The following is a 15,919-nucleotide window of genomic DNA, read 5'->3' on the forward strand; positions in this document are numbered from 1 at the left end:
GAGGCAGGGCTGCTCCAACCCTCTGCACAGATCCCTGGATACCTCGGGCTGCTGGGAGGGGACCAGGGCTAGAAAATAACTCAAACAGAATGAATGGTAAGGAGGAAATCAGGGCAGCAGCTGCTGCCACATCTGCAACAGGCAGTGGTGTGAACAGAGACTGAATGAACCTGCAAGCCCAGCAGGAGCCCTGGCTGTGAGCCACTCGTGGGCTCCTCAGGCCTGGGCACTGAATTTTGGCTACTGCACAACTAAAACAGCAACAAACCCCCAAACGTGGCTTTGGAAACTGGAATCAGGCCTGTCACAGCACTGAGTGGAGCAGAGGAGAGCACAGCCACACTTTGTGACACTCCCCTCTGTCTAGCTGAGTAGGAAACAGGGAATTGCCATCCATTTGCAAAGATCCCAATTTTTTTTTTTTTTTTTGTTTCTGCCCCAAATCTGATCAAACTGTGCCAGTCCAGCAGCTGTTTCAGTCCCTCTGCAGTCTCCAGTGGCCTGCTGGGGTGATTCTCAGTCTGGGTACCTTGTCCCATCAGTGCTTTGGGATGATGACCTGTCCCAGCAGAGCCTGTGGGACATCCCCTGGCCTCACTGGGGCTCCTGGAATGTCATGATGAGCTCTCGTTGCTCCTTACTGGCTGCCTGGAAGGAACACAAGGCACAGAGCTCAGCGGGATGCTTCTGCCACCCTGCCACCCTCAGGGCGTGTGGCACACACTGCTGTCCCCTGCAGGTGCAGAACACAACCCCCTCCCCTCCCCTCCCCTGGGACCACCCCACATCCCACCCACTGCAGGAAAAGCACCCCCAGAGACCATGCCCACACCTCAAGTTTCAGCAGGACTTGGCTGCTGGGGAGGTGCTGGAGAAGGGGAGGGTTTGGAAGTCACTGCAGGCCCCACTGAGAGGAGGAGGTTGGGCTGGGATGGGTTGGTCTGGTCTGGGTTGGGTTGGTTTGGGTTGAGTTGGTCTGGGTTGGGTTGGTTTTATTTGGTTTGGGTTGAGTTGGGTTGGTCTGGGTTGATTTGGTCTGGTTTGGTTTGGGTTGGTCTGGTTTAGGTGGGTCTGGTCTGGATTGGGTCTGGTCTGGTTTGGTCTGATTTAGTCTGGTTTGGTTTGGGTTGGTTTAGTCTGGTTTGGTTTGGGTTGGTTTAGTATGGCCTGGTTTGGGTTGGTTGGGTCTGGTCTGGTTTGGGTTGGTCTGGTTTAGGTTGGTTTAGTTTAGTCTGGTCTGGTTTGGGTTGGTTTAGTTTAGTCTGGTCTGGTTTGGTTTGGTCTGGTTTAGGCGGGTCTGGTTTAGTCTGGTTTGGGTTGGTCTTGTCTGGTTTGGGTTAGTTTAGTCTGGTTTGGGTTGGTTTAGTTTGGTTTGGATTGGTTTAGTCTGGTCTGGTTTGGGTTGGTCTGTTCTGGTTTAGTCGGGTCTGGTTTAGGTTGGTTTAGTCTGGTTTGGGTTGGTTTGGTCTGGTCTGGTTTAGGTGGGTCTGGTCTGGTTTGGTTTAGTCTGGTTTGGGTCAGTCTGGTCTGGTTTGGGTTGGTTTAGTCTGGCTTGGGTTAGTTTAGTCTGGTTTGGGTTGGTTTAGTCTGGTTTGGGTTGATCTGGTTTGGGTTGGTTTGGTTTACTCTGGTTTAGGTGGGTCTGGTCTGGTTTGGTTTGGGTTGGTTTAGTCTGGTTTGGTTTGGTTTAGTCTCGTTTGGGTTGGTCTGGTCTGGGTTGGTTTAGTCTGGTCTGGTTTAGTCTTGTTTGGGTTGGTTGGGTCTGATTTAGTCTGGTTTGGTCTGGTCTGGTTTAGGTGGGTCTGGTTTGGTTTGGTTTAGTCTGGTTTGGGTCAGTCTGGTCTGGTTTGGGTTGGTTTAGTCTGGTTTGGGTTGATCTGGTTTGGGTTGGTTTGGTTTACTCTGGTTTGGGTGGGTCTGGTCTGGGTGGGCTGCGTGCGTTTTTACCTGCCAGGCCTGCTGGCGAGCCTGGATCAGCTGCTGCAGCTCTGCAATCCTGCTCCTCCCCGCCAGCACGGCCTCGGCCAGCCCGCTGCTGCGCTGCTGCCGCTCCCGCAGCGCCCGGCGCAGGTGGGCGCGGTGCTGCAGCAGCGAGGGCGCCAGCGCAGCGCGCACGTCCCGCTCCGGGCTCCCGCTGGGCCGCCTGCAACGCAGCACCCAGCCCTGCACTGCTGCTGGGCTGCCCAAAGCTGCAGCAGGCAGCCTCAGACGCGCCGCTGCAGCTGCAGCGCAGCTTCCTGCTCGGCAGGAAGGTGATCAGAGGAGCAGAAAGGATAAAGTGGTCTGCGTAGCAATATTTTGTGAAAATTCCTTTGTTAGGGGTTTTTTCTCCTGAGGAGCCTCAGGAAAGAAATGTAAACAATAACTGCGTGCTGCTGTGGAATGCAACAGGTGCAGCTGGGATTGGGGCATGGTGGTTGTTTCTGATTCATGGCCAGTCACAGTCAGCTGGCTCAGACTCTCAGGGAGTCAGGAGTCCTTGTTATCATTCCATTCCTGTTCTTTCTAGCCTTCTAATAAATCCTTTTCTCTCCATTCTTTTAGTATAGTTCTAATGTATCATTTTACTATAATATATATAATAATAAACCAGCCTTCTGAAACATGGAGTCAAAATTCATGTCTCCACACATGGAGTATTGACCACAGGTCTGTATATTAATGCTTGGCTAGAATAACTCCCTAAGCTGCAGAAAAATATATCTAGAGAGATGTTAGGAAGGTCTAAATTTAAGCTGTTGTATTGTATCTTAAGGCTTTCAAGCAGGTATTGTATTCAAAATAAGCAAAGGTAGGTGTGCTTATAGTGGTTGGACAGAACTACTGTCAATATGCTTTTGCTTTGTGTGATTGGTCAAAAAACTTTTAAAGTGAGTTGTAACACTGAGTTCTTTGTCTGCTGCTGGGGATGGGAGCTGCTGGCATCTTCCCATTGTCACAACCATGGAATGAGAGTGATGATGGAAAGTAAAACAGCTCGAGAGGTGTTCCCCAAGAGTGCTGTCCCATTTGTGATTTGTGCAGACTGCCCAGCACTGGTCCCACACAGCTGCCAGCTGGGATCAGCCCTTGGCTCCCACAGCCTCCTCTGGCACAGGGAACTGAGCACAGCCACAGCAGGGACCCCAGAGGAGCCCCTGGGAGTTGGCCCTGGGTGGGTGCTTGGAACAGGCAGGTGTCATCACCCCCTCAGCACAGGAACACAAAATCTTGTTTCTGGTGACAGTGCCCAGTGTCTGCTGGGGCCAGGGACACAAAGAGCACCCAGGGGACTCTGCTGCTGGACAGGTGCTGTGCCCAAAACTGCCCATCAGCCCTCAGGGTTGTCCCCAGCTCAGTGGCACTGACCTCCCTGCACTAAGGAAGAAAATGGAAACGGCTCCTGGGCCCAGAGAAGCACAGATTAAACTGATTTTTGTGTGTTTTAGCCCCAGTGACACTGCTGTAGAGATACAGCAGCTTTCAGACCCTCCCTTGCAGCACGAGGCCAGCAGGACAGGCAAAGACAGCCCAGGAACTGCCTGCTGCCCCTGCAGGAGCACCACCCCCAGCCCTGGCCATCCATACCACGCTGGCTCTTCCCGGCCCTTTGCCTCCTCCACGATCTTATCCAGTGAATTGAGGAGTTCCTCCAGATTCCCTTCATTTTTCACCTCCTGGATCTCCTCCTGCGAAGGAAGGACACGAGGTGAACAAACACAGGCACCACTCTGCTTGTGAGCCTTGGCTGGTCAGGGAACCAGGGAATTGTCTGGCTTCAAAGGGACCTTAAAGCACATCTTGTTCCACCCTCCACTATCCCAAACCCCATCCAACCTGGCCTTAAATTCCTTCAGGGATCCAGGGGCACCCATGCCATGGCCTCAGCACCCTCCCAGGGAAAAATTCCTTCCCAATTTCCCATCTAACCCTGCCCTCTGGCAGGGGGAAGCCATTTCCCCTTGTCCTGTCAGTCCATCCCTTAACCAAAGTCCTTCCAGCTTTGTCCTGGATGAATCCTGGAATCCTGGATGATGAACACCCTGGGAGTCACCATTCCTGGGGGTATTTAACAGATGTGTGCATGTGGCACTTAGGGACATGGTTTAGTGGTGGCCTTGGCCGTGCTGGGGAAATGCTTGGACTGCACAGCCCTGGTGGTGTTTTCCAACCTGAACAATCCTACAGCTTCTTCTGGGGAAGGCAGAACTCTGGAGAGAACAGCTTTCTGCTTTGCATTTAGGAAATGCATTTGCTGCCCTTAATATCAACCTGTTCAGCACTTTTCCAGCGGGCACTGAACCCCTTTTTTGGACACTCCAAACCCCTCTGGAGCATTTAGGAAATGCATTTGCTGCCCTTAATATCAACCTGTTCAGCACTTTTCCAGCGGGCACTGAACCCCTTTTTTGGACACTCCAAACCCCTCTGGAGCATTTAGGAAATGTATTTGCTGCCCTTAATATCAACCTGTTAAGCACTTTCCATATAGCTTTACACCCCCTTTTTGGACACTCCAAACCCTTCTGCAGCATTTAGGAAAAGTATTTGCTGCCCTTAATATCAACCTGCTCAGCACTTTTCCAGCGGGCACTGAACCCCTTTTTTGGACACTCCAAACCCCTCTGCAGCATTTAGGAAATGTATTTGCTGCCCTTAATATCAACCTGCTCAGCACTTTTCCAGTGGGCACTGAACCCCTTTTTTGGACACTCCAAACCCCTCTGCAGCCCCCCGGGGTCCCCAACCCTGCTCACCTTTATGGACGCCTGCAGCTGGGAGATGAACTGATCGTAGATGCTCCTGGTCAGCTGCGGCTGCAGCTTGTAGAAGCAGCGGTAGCAGCTGACGAACCTCTGGTAGCTGCAAGGAGGGCGGGATCAGGAGCGGGGCACGGCGGGGCCGGGTCGGGGCCAGGCCCAGAGCCGGGCCCGGGGCTCGGTGTCACGGCAGGGCCGGGACCGGGGATCAGGGGGTCCCTCCCCGCCCCCGCCTCACCTCCCGGCGGCCACCAGCTTCTCCAGGAACGTGTCCACCACGGTGCTGAACAGCTCGGAGCGCCCCGGGGTCGGGCCGTCCCCGCCATCGGCGCCGCCGCCCTCAGCGCCGCCGCCATCACTCCCCGCCGCCGCCATGGCCCGGCGCGAGCCGCCGCCGCCGCCGCCCATTGGCTGAGGCGCCGGGCCCCGCCCCCGCCGCCCGCCAGCGCGGGAAGAACGCGCGGGAAGGCGGCACGGGAACGGAGCGCGGGAACGGAACGCGGGAACGGAACGCGGGAAGGCGGCACGGGAAGGGAGCGCGGCTTGTGCCGCTCGCCGTGGTCGCCCCACCCGGCCGCTCCCGGTCCGAAGCAAACCGCGATAAAACCACCGCGCTCAGAAGCTGCCGCCTCCCGGAGCGGGGCCGCGCCCGGCCCCGAAGCGCAGCACCGTGCCAAACCGCCCTTCTCTGCCCCGTGGAAATGCCCGCCCTGCCCTCCAGCGACTTTGTGCGAAATAAAACGAGCAAGGCCGAAGAATTCAAGGAGAAAAGAAGAAGCGAAGTTCAGCTCGGTTAGAGAATAAAAGAAGCGACGTTTCCCATGTGACAGCCACGCAGGAGCCAGCCCGCGCCCTGGGTCACGGCTGGTTCCACGTGCTCCAGCCGGTTCTCCCCGGCTCGCTCGGCCACTGAGCAGCCACCGAGTTCTCAGGCAGCTCACGTCCCTCTCCTAGCCCTAGTCCTAGTCCAAAGGCTAAGGGTGAAACCCTCTTTGTGACACGACAAAAAGCAGCAGCCTCCCCTGGCGTGGAGAGTCGTGTGCTTTTAAATGCAGGCACCAAACTGAAGGTCTCTCAAGTTTATTAGTTGTCAAGTTGCTGGTTACGAGAGGAACATGAAGTTTGACAGTGTCTCCCCACACTGGTGCTGCCGCCCCTCTGCTCTGCACACTGGGACTGGCCCTGCTGCACCTGGCAGAGGTTGATCGTTATTGTTCCTGCTAAATTACTGTTAGCATCCTGCTGCCTTGTGATTTGGGGTGCTGTTGTTCTGCTTTTCAGAGCAGAATCTATTATTAGAGCAAGAGCAGACTGGTGTCGACTTTTAAACAACAAACAGGTGACTGGAGCAGGTGCAGAAGGTGCTGCTCCAACAACTCCACCAGTGGTTCCAGCATCCAGTGCCTTTCTGAGCACTGCAAGAAACAAAACTGGGATGAAGAGGCTCAGATAACTCACCCACAGCCCCATCACAGCACTGCACCTTAGAGTCAAGCCCTGCCCTTAGCAGAGAAACCTCTCCCACCTCAGCAGCAGCAGCTTCAGCACTCTCCATCTCCAGCAGGCGTGGTGGCATGTCCAGTGCCTGCTGGGCAGGGACAACACTGGCACGAAGGGCAGAGCCACACTTGGTGAGTCCCCACAGGAAGAGACAGCCAAGTGGAGCCCAGTGACAACCACAGGTCAGCAGGATCAACACCTCAACCAAATTCCTGGTTAGGGCAGAAGGGGGATGGAGGTGGTGTGCTCTGTTTTGTGCAGGTGCACCCTGAACCCTCCAGGACGAGCACCACGTGTGGGCTGGCAGCATGAAAGGCAAATCTCAACCACCAAGAGCAGCAGAGTGCAGTCAAAACAACCCCCTCCCTCCCCTCCCCGAAAAGCAGCCTCTGGTTTCATTCCCCTGAAGTTTTCACCTGGTAAAATACACAGACCGTAGCTCAGGCTTCTGATCCAGCAATTGTGCAAAACATCATCCTTGCCCTTCCCAAACTGGAAGAGCAGAATTTAAACTCGTGAAGTGAGCCATCACTTCTCATTCAATAGAAACACGCCTGTCAGGTTTGAACTGGATCAAAAGCCAGCACAAGGTTTCTCCTTCCCCACGTCCCATCTAATTGTAGCTCAAAGCCCATTCAGTTCTCATCCAGCTGCTGGCAGCACCACGATCAAACACTTCCAAACTGCATTTCTGGGCTTCAACTAACTAAGGTGGGAAGTGGCCACAGCCACTCTGAACATGCAGGATTGACACATTGAACGAGGCCACAGGACAACCATTCAGCTCCCCAGAAATCAGAATAAGCTTCCCTAAAATAAAAAAAAATTAAATTACAACAGATTAAAACCACAGGTTAGGTGTCAAAACCGCCATCAGCTAATTCCAAACAGCCAGCTCAGCTCCTGACTTGCTATCAGCCAGCTGTTTGGAGGATGAGAGACAGGGAACATTTTCCAAGAATGTACAAAACAAGTATGTAGATCTATTCAAAACTCAGGAAATCAGGTCTGAAGTGGTTCCAGGTTACTCTTGTCTCACATCTTCTAGAAATAAAAGCAGGTAATTGGAGAAAGTCACTTGTCTATTTTCTGCTTCCAGTTTCTCACAGCACAATTGCCACTAGAGACATCCCAGCAGAGGGTCTTGCTGCAGGCTGTGAGACTCCTTGGAAGTTTGGCAAAGATGAAAATAATTTAAAGAGAATAAACTGGCTTTTTGTTTAAGCCAGTAAGTCTTTAATTAAAAAAAAAGAAAAAAGGAATTAATAACTTGCCAGGATGCATTCACACACCTGGAACAGGGTGTTCCAGGCAAAGAGCACTGCCAAAGGTCACAGTTGAAGCGAAACCAGCAGCAGACCATTGCATGACACTCAGATCTAAAGAGGTGGAGTGCAGCTGCTTTTGCATCTGCCTTGTGCTGTGAAACCAGCCAGAGACAAAGGCACAGCAGCTGCGTGGCATCCCAGGCTCTCCCCTGCAACAGTCCAGCCTCAGAGAGTTCACAGGAAGGTTCTCCTCCCCCAGCTGCCTCTACCAGTGCCTCGAGTCCACCAGCTCTGGGCGCAGGCTCAGCTTCTTCAGGGTTTCATAGCCCACCACGATGACAATGGTGGAAGGAGTGGCCGAGATGATGCGGGCAGAGAGGCCTTTAGTCAGCCCCCAGGGGCCTTCCTCTGCAATGAGCTGCTTGAAGGTGAGAATGATGGAGCTCTTGCCTTCCACCTGCAATGCCAGAACAAACATTGACAGAGCTGCCAGACTCCGTGCTGAGCTGCTCTGGGGCTCTGCTGCAGCTGAATGCTCTGGAGACAACAGATCAGCCTTGCTCTGGTCTCCAGAACTCCCTGAGGAGGGGAGCAGAAAAAGCACAAAGTCCTAAGGAGGCAGCAGGGAGCAGCACCTCTCCCTTTGTGAAGGGAAAGCCTGTCTGAGCAGGCCAGGCTGGCACTGCCAGCAGAACAGGCAGCCTGGGCTCCTCTTGCTAATGCTGAGGGCCAATTAAGCAGCTGCTCCCCAGGATGAAAGGCCCAGGGAGAGCAGGGAAGCAGCTCACCTGAAACCACAGAGATGAGAGAGGCCAGGCTGAACCCCACCCTGCCCTGTGCCAAGCGTGCTGAGCTCTTACCTGGACCCGAGCCCTCACCACATCCATGGGGTTGGTGAGGGTGGAAGCTGTGGCAGCTGCAAGGGGCCCTGATATTGCTTGCAGGAGGAGGTGGGGACAGTCTTTAGGAGTCAAACTCGAAAGCTGTTCTGGGAACAGGAGAGAGAGGAAAAGTTTCAGACCTTCAGTGGCTGCTTATCATTTCCTTAGCTGCACCCCCTAACTCCAGCTGATTTCCAGTGGGCAGAATCCCTGATTTGCAGCCTGCCAGCTCCTCCCACAGAATCTCCAAGTGGTGCTCCTACACCAACCAGAAAGCTGGCACAGCACAGGGAGCAGGACTCATCACAGAGCTGGCTCCAGGACACTCCCCATGCTTTGTCCCACAGCTTCCCCTCTGGCTCCCAGACCTGTGGGGCAAACTGGACAGAATCAGCTTCCACGTCCCCAAAACAGGGCAGGAAAATACCCATCCTCTTTAGAAGGTGGAGGAAGCCTTAGGACAAGGCTCTGTTGGGAGGTGTCTGCAGAGATTTGTACAGAAAGCTGTCGCCACTGGCACACTGTCCAGGAGATACCCTGGTATCCCACTGTGGATCCCTCAGGAGAAAAGCACCATGAAAAGCTCATCCCAGATCTCCTCACTCTGCTCCTGCTGCCTGGCCAACAGGATCTGAATCTCCCACGCTTTCATTGGTTGAAGTTGGACAGAAGAGTGTTCAAAGGCCCCATTTTTTGGACTATGAGGAAGCCTGGCTGGCAGGAGGGACGGAAGCAGCTCTGTTTGAGACCTTGAACACTGACTGGAATCAGGGCCAGCAGTGTCCTTTGAACCCCAGGAGGGTTCAGTGACCCTGGCTGCTGCTCCAGGGACAGAGCACTGGGAAATGCAGCCAGAGCAGATTCATTGACAGCTGGGGCTCATGTTTCCCAGCATCTCAATTTCCACTGAGGAGACAATGACAGAGCAAACACCTGGAAGCTGAGAGCTCTGGTCTCTCCATATCAACTGCCTTTTCTCACATGCCCTCCTTTGAGCCCTTTTGGCATGAAAATCTTACAGTTTTGCTCTGGGTTTTGCTCTTATAAACTGCTGACGTGGAGACTGATGGGAGCACTCCCACAAAGCACAGACCAACATGCCAAGCTGCCACTGGCATTTCAATGCAGCCTGGATGCAGAACCAATGCTTCCTCTAGCTACCAGAGGAAAGCACACAGGACCCTTTGAGACATCTGGATTTTGTAGAAGAGGTGACCTCCAATACTTTAGGCCCAGTACAGCAAAACCCAAACTGCTCATTGCCACCATCTTTTGGCAGAAATTGGGTAACCAGACTCCTAAAAACCATGTGCAAAGCTGCATGGCAGAAATCTAAAGGATCATCAGAGGTGGAAATAAACCTTAGCTGGCCAATACCTTTAACCTTTGGAAACACCCAAAGGAGTACCAGAACTGAGCTAGGGAGAAAGAACTTTCTACTGAGTGCAGTTTTCCATCACAAGACTCAGTGCCAACTTTAAAGTTGACAAAACTGAAGCAACACATGACAGAAATCCAAGATTTGGCCCTTGTCTCTGCCTGTTGTTTGGTTTTGCCATGAGATTTTTGGCTCTAAAAGTCCCTATGAGATTCCTGAGTTCACATGAACTGAAAGATGAACTACACTTACCTGGTGGCTCCAAAACTCTGCCTTCCTCACTCCTGTGGAGAAGGCACTATTTGGGATTAGTGGAAGAGAAAGTTAAAGCAGATGCACAAAGCCCCACTTGCCTGGAGCCATCCAGTTTGAAGCCCTGGAGCACTTGGACCCCTTGTTCTGCATTGAAACACTGCTGCTCTGTTAAACTTCCACCCAACATATACAGAATTCCCACACACCCAGATGCAGCTCCTCAGCTCAGGACAGATTCTGCTCCCACCCCCAGAGAGAAAGCAAACCACTCTGAATCCACAGTGTCAAGAGTCCATCCGAGGGGCTCCTGGCTCTCCTGGAACAGGACACATTTCAATCCTCCTTTCACTTACCAGCATAGAAGTGGTAGAAGGGCCACCAGACCGCACTGTTGGGAATATAAGTGAGCAGCGAGGCCACGTAACCCCGGTAGAATCCTCTCAAACCGTCAGCCTTGAAAATCTGCACAATGATGTCCTTGGTTTGGCCAAAGACCAGCAGACGTTTGCCATCTTGGCTCTGCACCTTGAACCTGCCCATGCTTTCCCCTTTCCTCTGCATCATGAGGTGCTGGGAGACCACATCGATGGGCACCGTGATGCTCTGGGCCACCAGGGAGGCTGAGCCACCGGCCACCAGGGACTTGACAGCGTTGTTGTTGTTGTAGCGCGACACGTACTTGCGCGTGAGCTCGTAGGTGGTGACGTAGCACTGTCCTGAGATCAGGGTGAAGGTGTTCACCAGGAAGCCACGGTAGAGCCCAGCGGCCCCTTCCGTCCGCAGGATTTTCACGAAGGCGTCGAAGGTCCCGTTGTAGAGGCTCTTGCCCTTCTGAACCTGCAGCCGCGTGCGGATGAGCGTGAAGGGGTAAACGCTCACGCGGATCATCATAGTCATGCAAATCCCAAACACGTAGAATTTCCTTTTGTCCAGGTGCTCCCACTCGATGATGGGGATGTTGCGTTTGTCCTCCATGGCTCCTTGGGGTCCAGATCTCCCTCAAAGGTCCACAGCAGATCCAGGCCCGGCCTTCCAGGCTTGACCAAGCAGACTGCAAGTGCTGGTACCTGAAATGAGAGAAACCTCGGGTAGAGGACAAAGCCCCACTCCCTACAACCACCCACATCACCTCAACCCTGGCTGGCTCTCCTTGAGCACACAGCAAGCCCTTGCACAGCATCAAGCAGAGGGATTGTAAGCTCCAGAGGCAGGGCCCTACCATGTGCCTGCTGGTGACACCTTGGGATGTCACTGTGGCTGTTTTCTGAGCTCCAGCAGCAGCTCTCACCACAGCCCAGACTGCTCTGTGGAAAAGCAAAGCTGCCCTGCTTTCAGAAGCAGATGAGCAGCACTCCAGCAGCACACACACACCTTTTAATGGACACACAAAGTCAGGGATGGCCAAGGAAAGCAGCTTCTCCCCAGTCATTCCAGGTCTGTCATGCTCCCAGGTGTCAGGACGTCACTTTTCAGTTCCAGGACCTGTACAAAGAAGAAAGTGACAAGTCCTTTTGAGTTCCTAGATTCTCTGCAGGAATTAGACCCATTTCTTTGGGCACTTCCACTCTTATCTTCCTAAAGCTGGAGGGTGATGAGAAGGTAAAAAGAACAACAATGGGAAAACAAGGCAAGTCAGCCATGTAAGAGTCCCCACACTGCTGACCAAGGTCCTGAAAAGAAAGGGTTAAATCACAGCACAGGATCTCTCTGCTGAGCTGCTTGTCAGCTACATGAGCAAAGTTCACCCTCCCTTCCAACACTCCATCAGGTCTGACAACCCCCCTTCCACTGCTGGCTGTGCAGGAGCAGCAGGAATGGGGAGGATGAGGAGGGAGGGGCTGGTTCAGCCTCCCCCAGCCCCAATTGCTGCAGCTCATCACCCAGTCCCAGCAGGCACCAACTGCTTCCCCACAACCAGGCTCCTGGTGCTGTCAGCTGCTGTAATTAGTAAATTAACACCCTGCATGATTAACCAAGCTTGGGCTAAGGGAACTGACACACAGGGCCAGGCAGCAGGAGAAGCACAGCTCAGAGAATCACCCAAAACATGGAGCAGTTCACTGCTGGTAAGGACTTACTTTCACATCAAAAAAAACCAAACCTGGGGTGTTTGAGTGGCTGAACTTCCTGGGAGGGTGGGCAGGCCCTGGCACAGAGCAGCTGTGGCTGCCCCATCCCTGGCAGTGCCCAAGGCCAGGCTGGACAGGGCTTGGAGCAGCCTGGGGCAGTGGAAGGTGTCCCTGCCCATGGCAGGGGGAGGGATGAGATGCCCTTTAAGGTCCTTCCAACCCAAACCAGCCTGGGATCCTTAGGGAAATGTCTCAACACTCCAGAATTCATGGAGAACTCACACAGGCCAGAGATATTCTGTTAGAAATAGTAACAAAGCAACTGGAAGTTGTTTACCTCCTGCACAGAGAAGAAATTGCAGTGATGAAATTAAGGCAGATGAGGGGTGGGTGTCACATTAAGTGACCATTTCACTGCCCACTGGGCAACAAAATATCTGCTGAACAGGAGCAAACAGCATTACAGGCTACCACAGCTCCTGTGGGTGGACAGGGGAGTTAAAAACACCCAAAAATCACCTTTTTACCATTGTAAAGAGAGCTACACTTCACCCTGCCAGCCAATTGCCCTGGCAGTTAAGGCACAACAAACACCACAGCCTGGATTGCTTTAGTTACAGTTACAGCCTTAGTGGGTTTGCTAATGCTGACATGATGTGACACAGAAAGCTTCCTGCACAGAAGTTATCTGAAATGAAAACATGACTTGGTTATTGTTGAGAGTCCCACTAGCTTAATTTTTCATTAAAAAAAATTAAAATAGAGTCTAGCCAATATGATTCCCTGGTGAAGCCTGAGGGTTTAGTCCATACTCTAAATTCCTCTGCCACCACCATGGAATTGAGCTCCCCACAAAGGAAAAGGAAGGGCTGCCTGCAAAAAACATTCTCATTACTGCAATATGGAAAACAAAATAATAATAATAATAATAATAATAATAATAATAATAATAATAATAATAATAATAATAATAAATACTTGATCTTCATTTAGGTTTACGTGCTCTAGTGCTTTGGGTTTAGAATTTAAGCCACAACTCCTTGAGGAAACAGCTGTACTTTTCTGCACTCTCACCAATAACTCCTCTCATTAGGGATCTGAATTAGACAAAGTCACTTTAACCCCATGGCTCTGAGGCACCCAAAGTCCCTCCTGGGTGGAAGAAGGAAGGGATGGATCCTGGCAGCTCCAGGGATGACCAGCACGGCTGCAATTCTCACTCTGCCAACATAAAGAGTTTTGCTCAGAGCATTTAATCTTCCAGAAATTTAGACCACGGCCTTGCTCAGGGATCCCATCACACTCATTAAGCAACTCTTTGATGATCTTTCAGGTAATTTTAGGGAGACTGAGAGAGAAGTAGTGGCTACATCTCCTAAGAACTGACCTGCCCTCCAAAACAAGGTACAAGCACACCACAGCTCACACATCCTTAAACTCTGGAGCAGCTTCCGTGCCAAAACCACCCCTCAGTGGTTCCTTCCCACCGTGCACAAACCAGCATTTCTTGAACTTCTGCCTGGAAATCCAAGCAGGGGCTACCAAGCAGGGTGTCCCTGCTCCTGCTCTCTCATCTGGGCACAGCCTCAGTGTCCTACACAGATAACTCAGAATAAAGCCCCAAGTTCATGGTCTTTACTGCCACGCTGTCAGTCTGCTCCCCAAACTGCTCCTTGCTGCAGCTAGAGATGATTCCCTGGCAAACACAGGCAGGGCCTTTGTGTGCCCCGGGCAGGGACGTGCCCTGCCCAGCATGCTAATGCCTCAGCACCAGCCTGGGAACCATCTGCAGTCAGCCCGAGGCCGCCTGGCACCTCCAAGAGCACAGAAACACAGAACAGGCTGAGCTGGACAGGGCCCAGCAGGGGCCGGCTCCGGAGGGAACCTTTTGGGAATGGAACCTTGACCTTGGTGCTATCAGCAGCACAGGCAGCTCACCCAGCTGGGCTGAGGCAACACATCCAGCTCACCTCATCCAGCTCACCATGCTGAGCTGGGCACCACATCCAGCTCACCTCATCCAGCTCACCTCATCCAGCTCACCCAGCTGAGCTGGGCACCACATCCAGCTCACCTCATCCAGCTCACCATGCTGAGCTGGGCACCACATCCAGCTCACCTCATCCAGCAGAGCTGAGGCACCACATCCAGCTCACCTCATCCAGCTCACCCAGCTGGGCTGGGCACCACATCCAGCTCACCTCATCCAGCTCACCATGCTGGGCTGAGGCAACACATCCAGCTCACCATGCTGAGCTGAGGCACCACATCCAGCTCACCTCATCCAGCTCACCCAGCTGGGCTGGGCACCACATCCAGCTCACCTCATCCAGCAGAGCTGAGGCAACACATCCAGCTCACCCACCTGAGCAGAGGCAACACATCCAGCTCACTCTGCTGAGCTGAGGCAACACATCCAGCTCACCTCATCCAGCTGAGCTGGGCACCATGTCCAGCTCACCACATCCAGCTCACTGAGCTGAGTTAAGGCACCACATCCAGCTCACCCAGATGAGCTGAGGCACCACAACCAGCTCACCATGCTCAGCTGAGGCACCATGTCCAGCTCATCTCATCCACCTCACCATGTCAAGCTCACCAAGCTGAGCTGAGGCACCATAACCAGCTCACCACGTCCAGCTCACTGAGCTGAGCTACCACATCCAGCTCACCTCATCCAGCTCACCCAGCTGAGCTAAGACAACACCTCCAGCTCACTGAGCTGAGCTACCATGTCCAGCTCACCACATCCAGCTCACCCAGCTAAGGCAACACATCCAGCTCACTGAGCTGAGCTAAAGCACCACATCCAGCTCACCCAGATGAGCTGAGGCACCACAGCCAGCTCACCTCGTCCAGCTCACCACGTCCACCTCACTGAGCTGAGGCACCACATCCAGCTCACCTCACCCAGCTGACCCAGCCAAACCCTCTCCCCGCACTCACCCCGCGGCAGGAGGCGATCCAAGCCCTACAGGGGGCCAGTCCTGCTCTAAGCCCAGCCCGCAGCCCCCGGGCCAGCTGCACCCTGTGACCGACGGCAGCGCTGCCCTCCCAGCACCGCGGGCAGGAGCCCCCCGCTCCCGCCGGGGGTGAACCCTCCCCTCCGGCCGCAGCAGCTCCGGGGCAGCGAGCAGCGGCACAGCTCGCTCGGGGATGCGCTCAAGGTCACCGCCGGGCCACTCGCAGGGATGCGGTGTCGGGACGGCTGCGGTGGCGGCGTGTCCCCACCGTCCCCACGGCAGCCCCGGGGGGCTCCGGCTGTTTCCCGTGCACCCGGGGAGGGTCCCTGGACCCCTCAGCTCCTTCAATCCCCGGGGGTCTCTCGCCGAGGGGGCTCCGGGCCTTTCCCCCGGGGTCCTTCAGGGAAAGGGCCGGAGGGTCCCGGGCCGGGCCGCCACCGTGAGGCCTGGCAGGCCTCTCCCCAGCCCCAGCCCCGGTCCCGGCCCCGGCAGCCGCTCACCTGAGGCCGGCGGGAGGCAGCCCCGGCCAGCCCCCGGCCCGGCCGCCCCATGGCCGCTCCCCGGCCGGAAGTGACCGGCGGCGTCAGCGCCCGAGCGCCGCCGCCATCTTGGGACCGGGCAGAGGTCGCACCGGAAGTGCCCCCGCGCGCGCTTCCGGCCCGGAGTAAAGAGGGCGGCGGGGGGGGTGGTGCCTTAAAGGGACCGCGCCGAATTGCGGCTCTTAAAGGGCCAGTACCGCTCAGGCTGGTCCCGCCTGCTGGAGGGGGAAACAGCACGGAGGCACCCGCAGGAGGGTGTGGTGGGCCGGCGTGAGAGGGATGTGCCTCGCTCCCTGCTCTCCATGCCTCTCGCTGCACGTGCAGGCT

The 15,919-nt window shown here is 54.4% G+C and overlaps 2 protein-coding genes across 3 annotated transcripts; both read right to left on the minus strand.

Moving 5' to 3' along the window:
- Window positions 1-396: 396 nt before the first annotated feature.
- On the minus strand, window positions 397-5,649 carry PMF1 (polyamine modulated factor 1). Of its 2 annotated transcripts, none has more exons than XM_064401441.1 (5): window positions 4,978-5,649; window positions 4,737-4,842; window positions 3,568-3,668; window positions 1,948-2,237; window positions 397-648 (listed from the first exon to the last, which is right to left on the minus strand). In XM_064401441.1, exons 1-5 carry the CDS (start codon window positions 5,145-5,147, stop codon window positions 638-640), a joined length of 678 nt encoding a protein of 225 aa, XP_064257511.1. In that variant the 5' UTR covers window positions 5,148-5,649; the 3' UTR covers window positions 397-637. The 2 variants fall into 2 exon arrangements, with proteins under 2 accessions (XP_064257511.1, XP_064257512.1); XM_064401442.1 differs by having other exon boundaries at window positions 1,948-2,143; window positions 4,978-5,157.
- Window positions 5,650-5,803: 154 nt separating this feature from the next.
- Window positions 5,804-15,701, minus strand: SLC25A44 (solute carrier family 25 member 44). Its single transcript, XM_064401440.1, has 5 exons — window positions 15,554-15,701; window positions 11,393-11,503; window positions 10,375-11,088; window positions 8,368-8,495; window positions 5,804-7,964 (listed from the first exon to the last, which is right to left on the minus strand). The coding sequence occupies exons 3-5, from the start codon at window positions 10,994-10,996 to the stop codon at window positions 7,773-7,775; spliced, it is 942 nt and encodes a 313-aa protein (XP_064257510.1). The 5' UTR covers window positions 10,997-11,088; window positions 11,393-11,503; window positions 15,554-15,701; the 3' UTR covers window positions 5,804-7,772.
- Window positions 15,702-15,919: the final 218 nt, after the last annotated feature.

The sequence above is a fragment of the Passer domesticus genome, chromosome 32 (assembly GCF_036417665.1).
Source record: "Passer domesticus isolate bPasDom1 chromosome 32, bPasDom1.hap1, whole genome shotgun sequence".
NCBI lineage: Eukaryota > Metazoa > Chordata > Aves > Passeriformes > Passeridae > Passer > Passer domesticus.

Excerpts from the sequence above, each read along its gene's own strand:
- PMF1 (XM_064401441.1), bottom strand. The coding sequence starts at position 5,147 with ATGGGCGGCGGCGGCGGCGGCTCGCGCCGGGCCATGGCGGCGGCGGGG. Across the intron at positions 4,843-4,977 it reads AAGCTGGTGGCCGCCGGGAG|CTACCAGAGGTTCGTCAGCT; the intron begins GTGAGGCGGGGG and ends CCCTCCTTGCAG. Across the intron at positions 3,669-4,736 it reads AGCTGCAGGCGTCCATAAAG|GAGGAGATCCAGGAGGTGAA; the intron begins GTGAGCAGGGTT and ends CTTCCTTCGCAG.
- SLC25A44 (XM_064401440.1), bottom strand. The coding sequence starts at position 10,996 with ATGGAGGACAAACGCAACATCCCCATCATCGAGTGGGAGCACCTGGAC. Across the intron at positions 8,496-10,374 it reads CTTCTACCACTTCTATGCTG|AACAGCTTTCGAGTTTGACT; the intron begins GTAAGTGAAAGG and ends TCCTGTTCCCAG. Across the intron at positions 7,965-8,367 it reads TGGTGAGGGCTCGGGTCCAG|GTGGAAGGCAAGAGCTCCAT; the intron begins GTAAGAGCTCAG and ends CTGGCATTGCAG.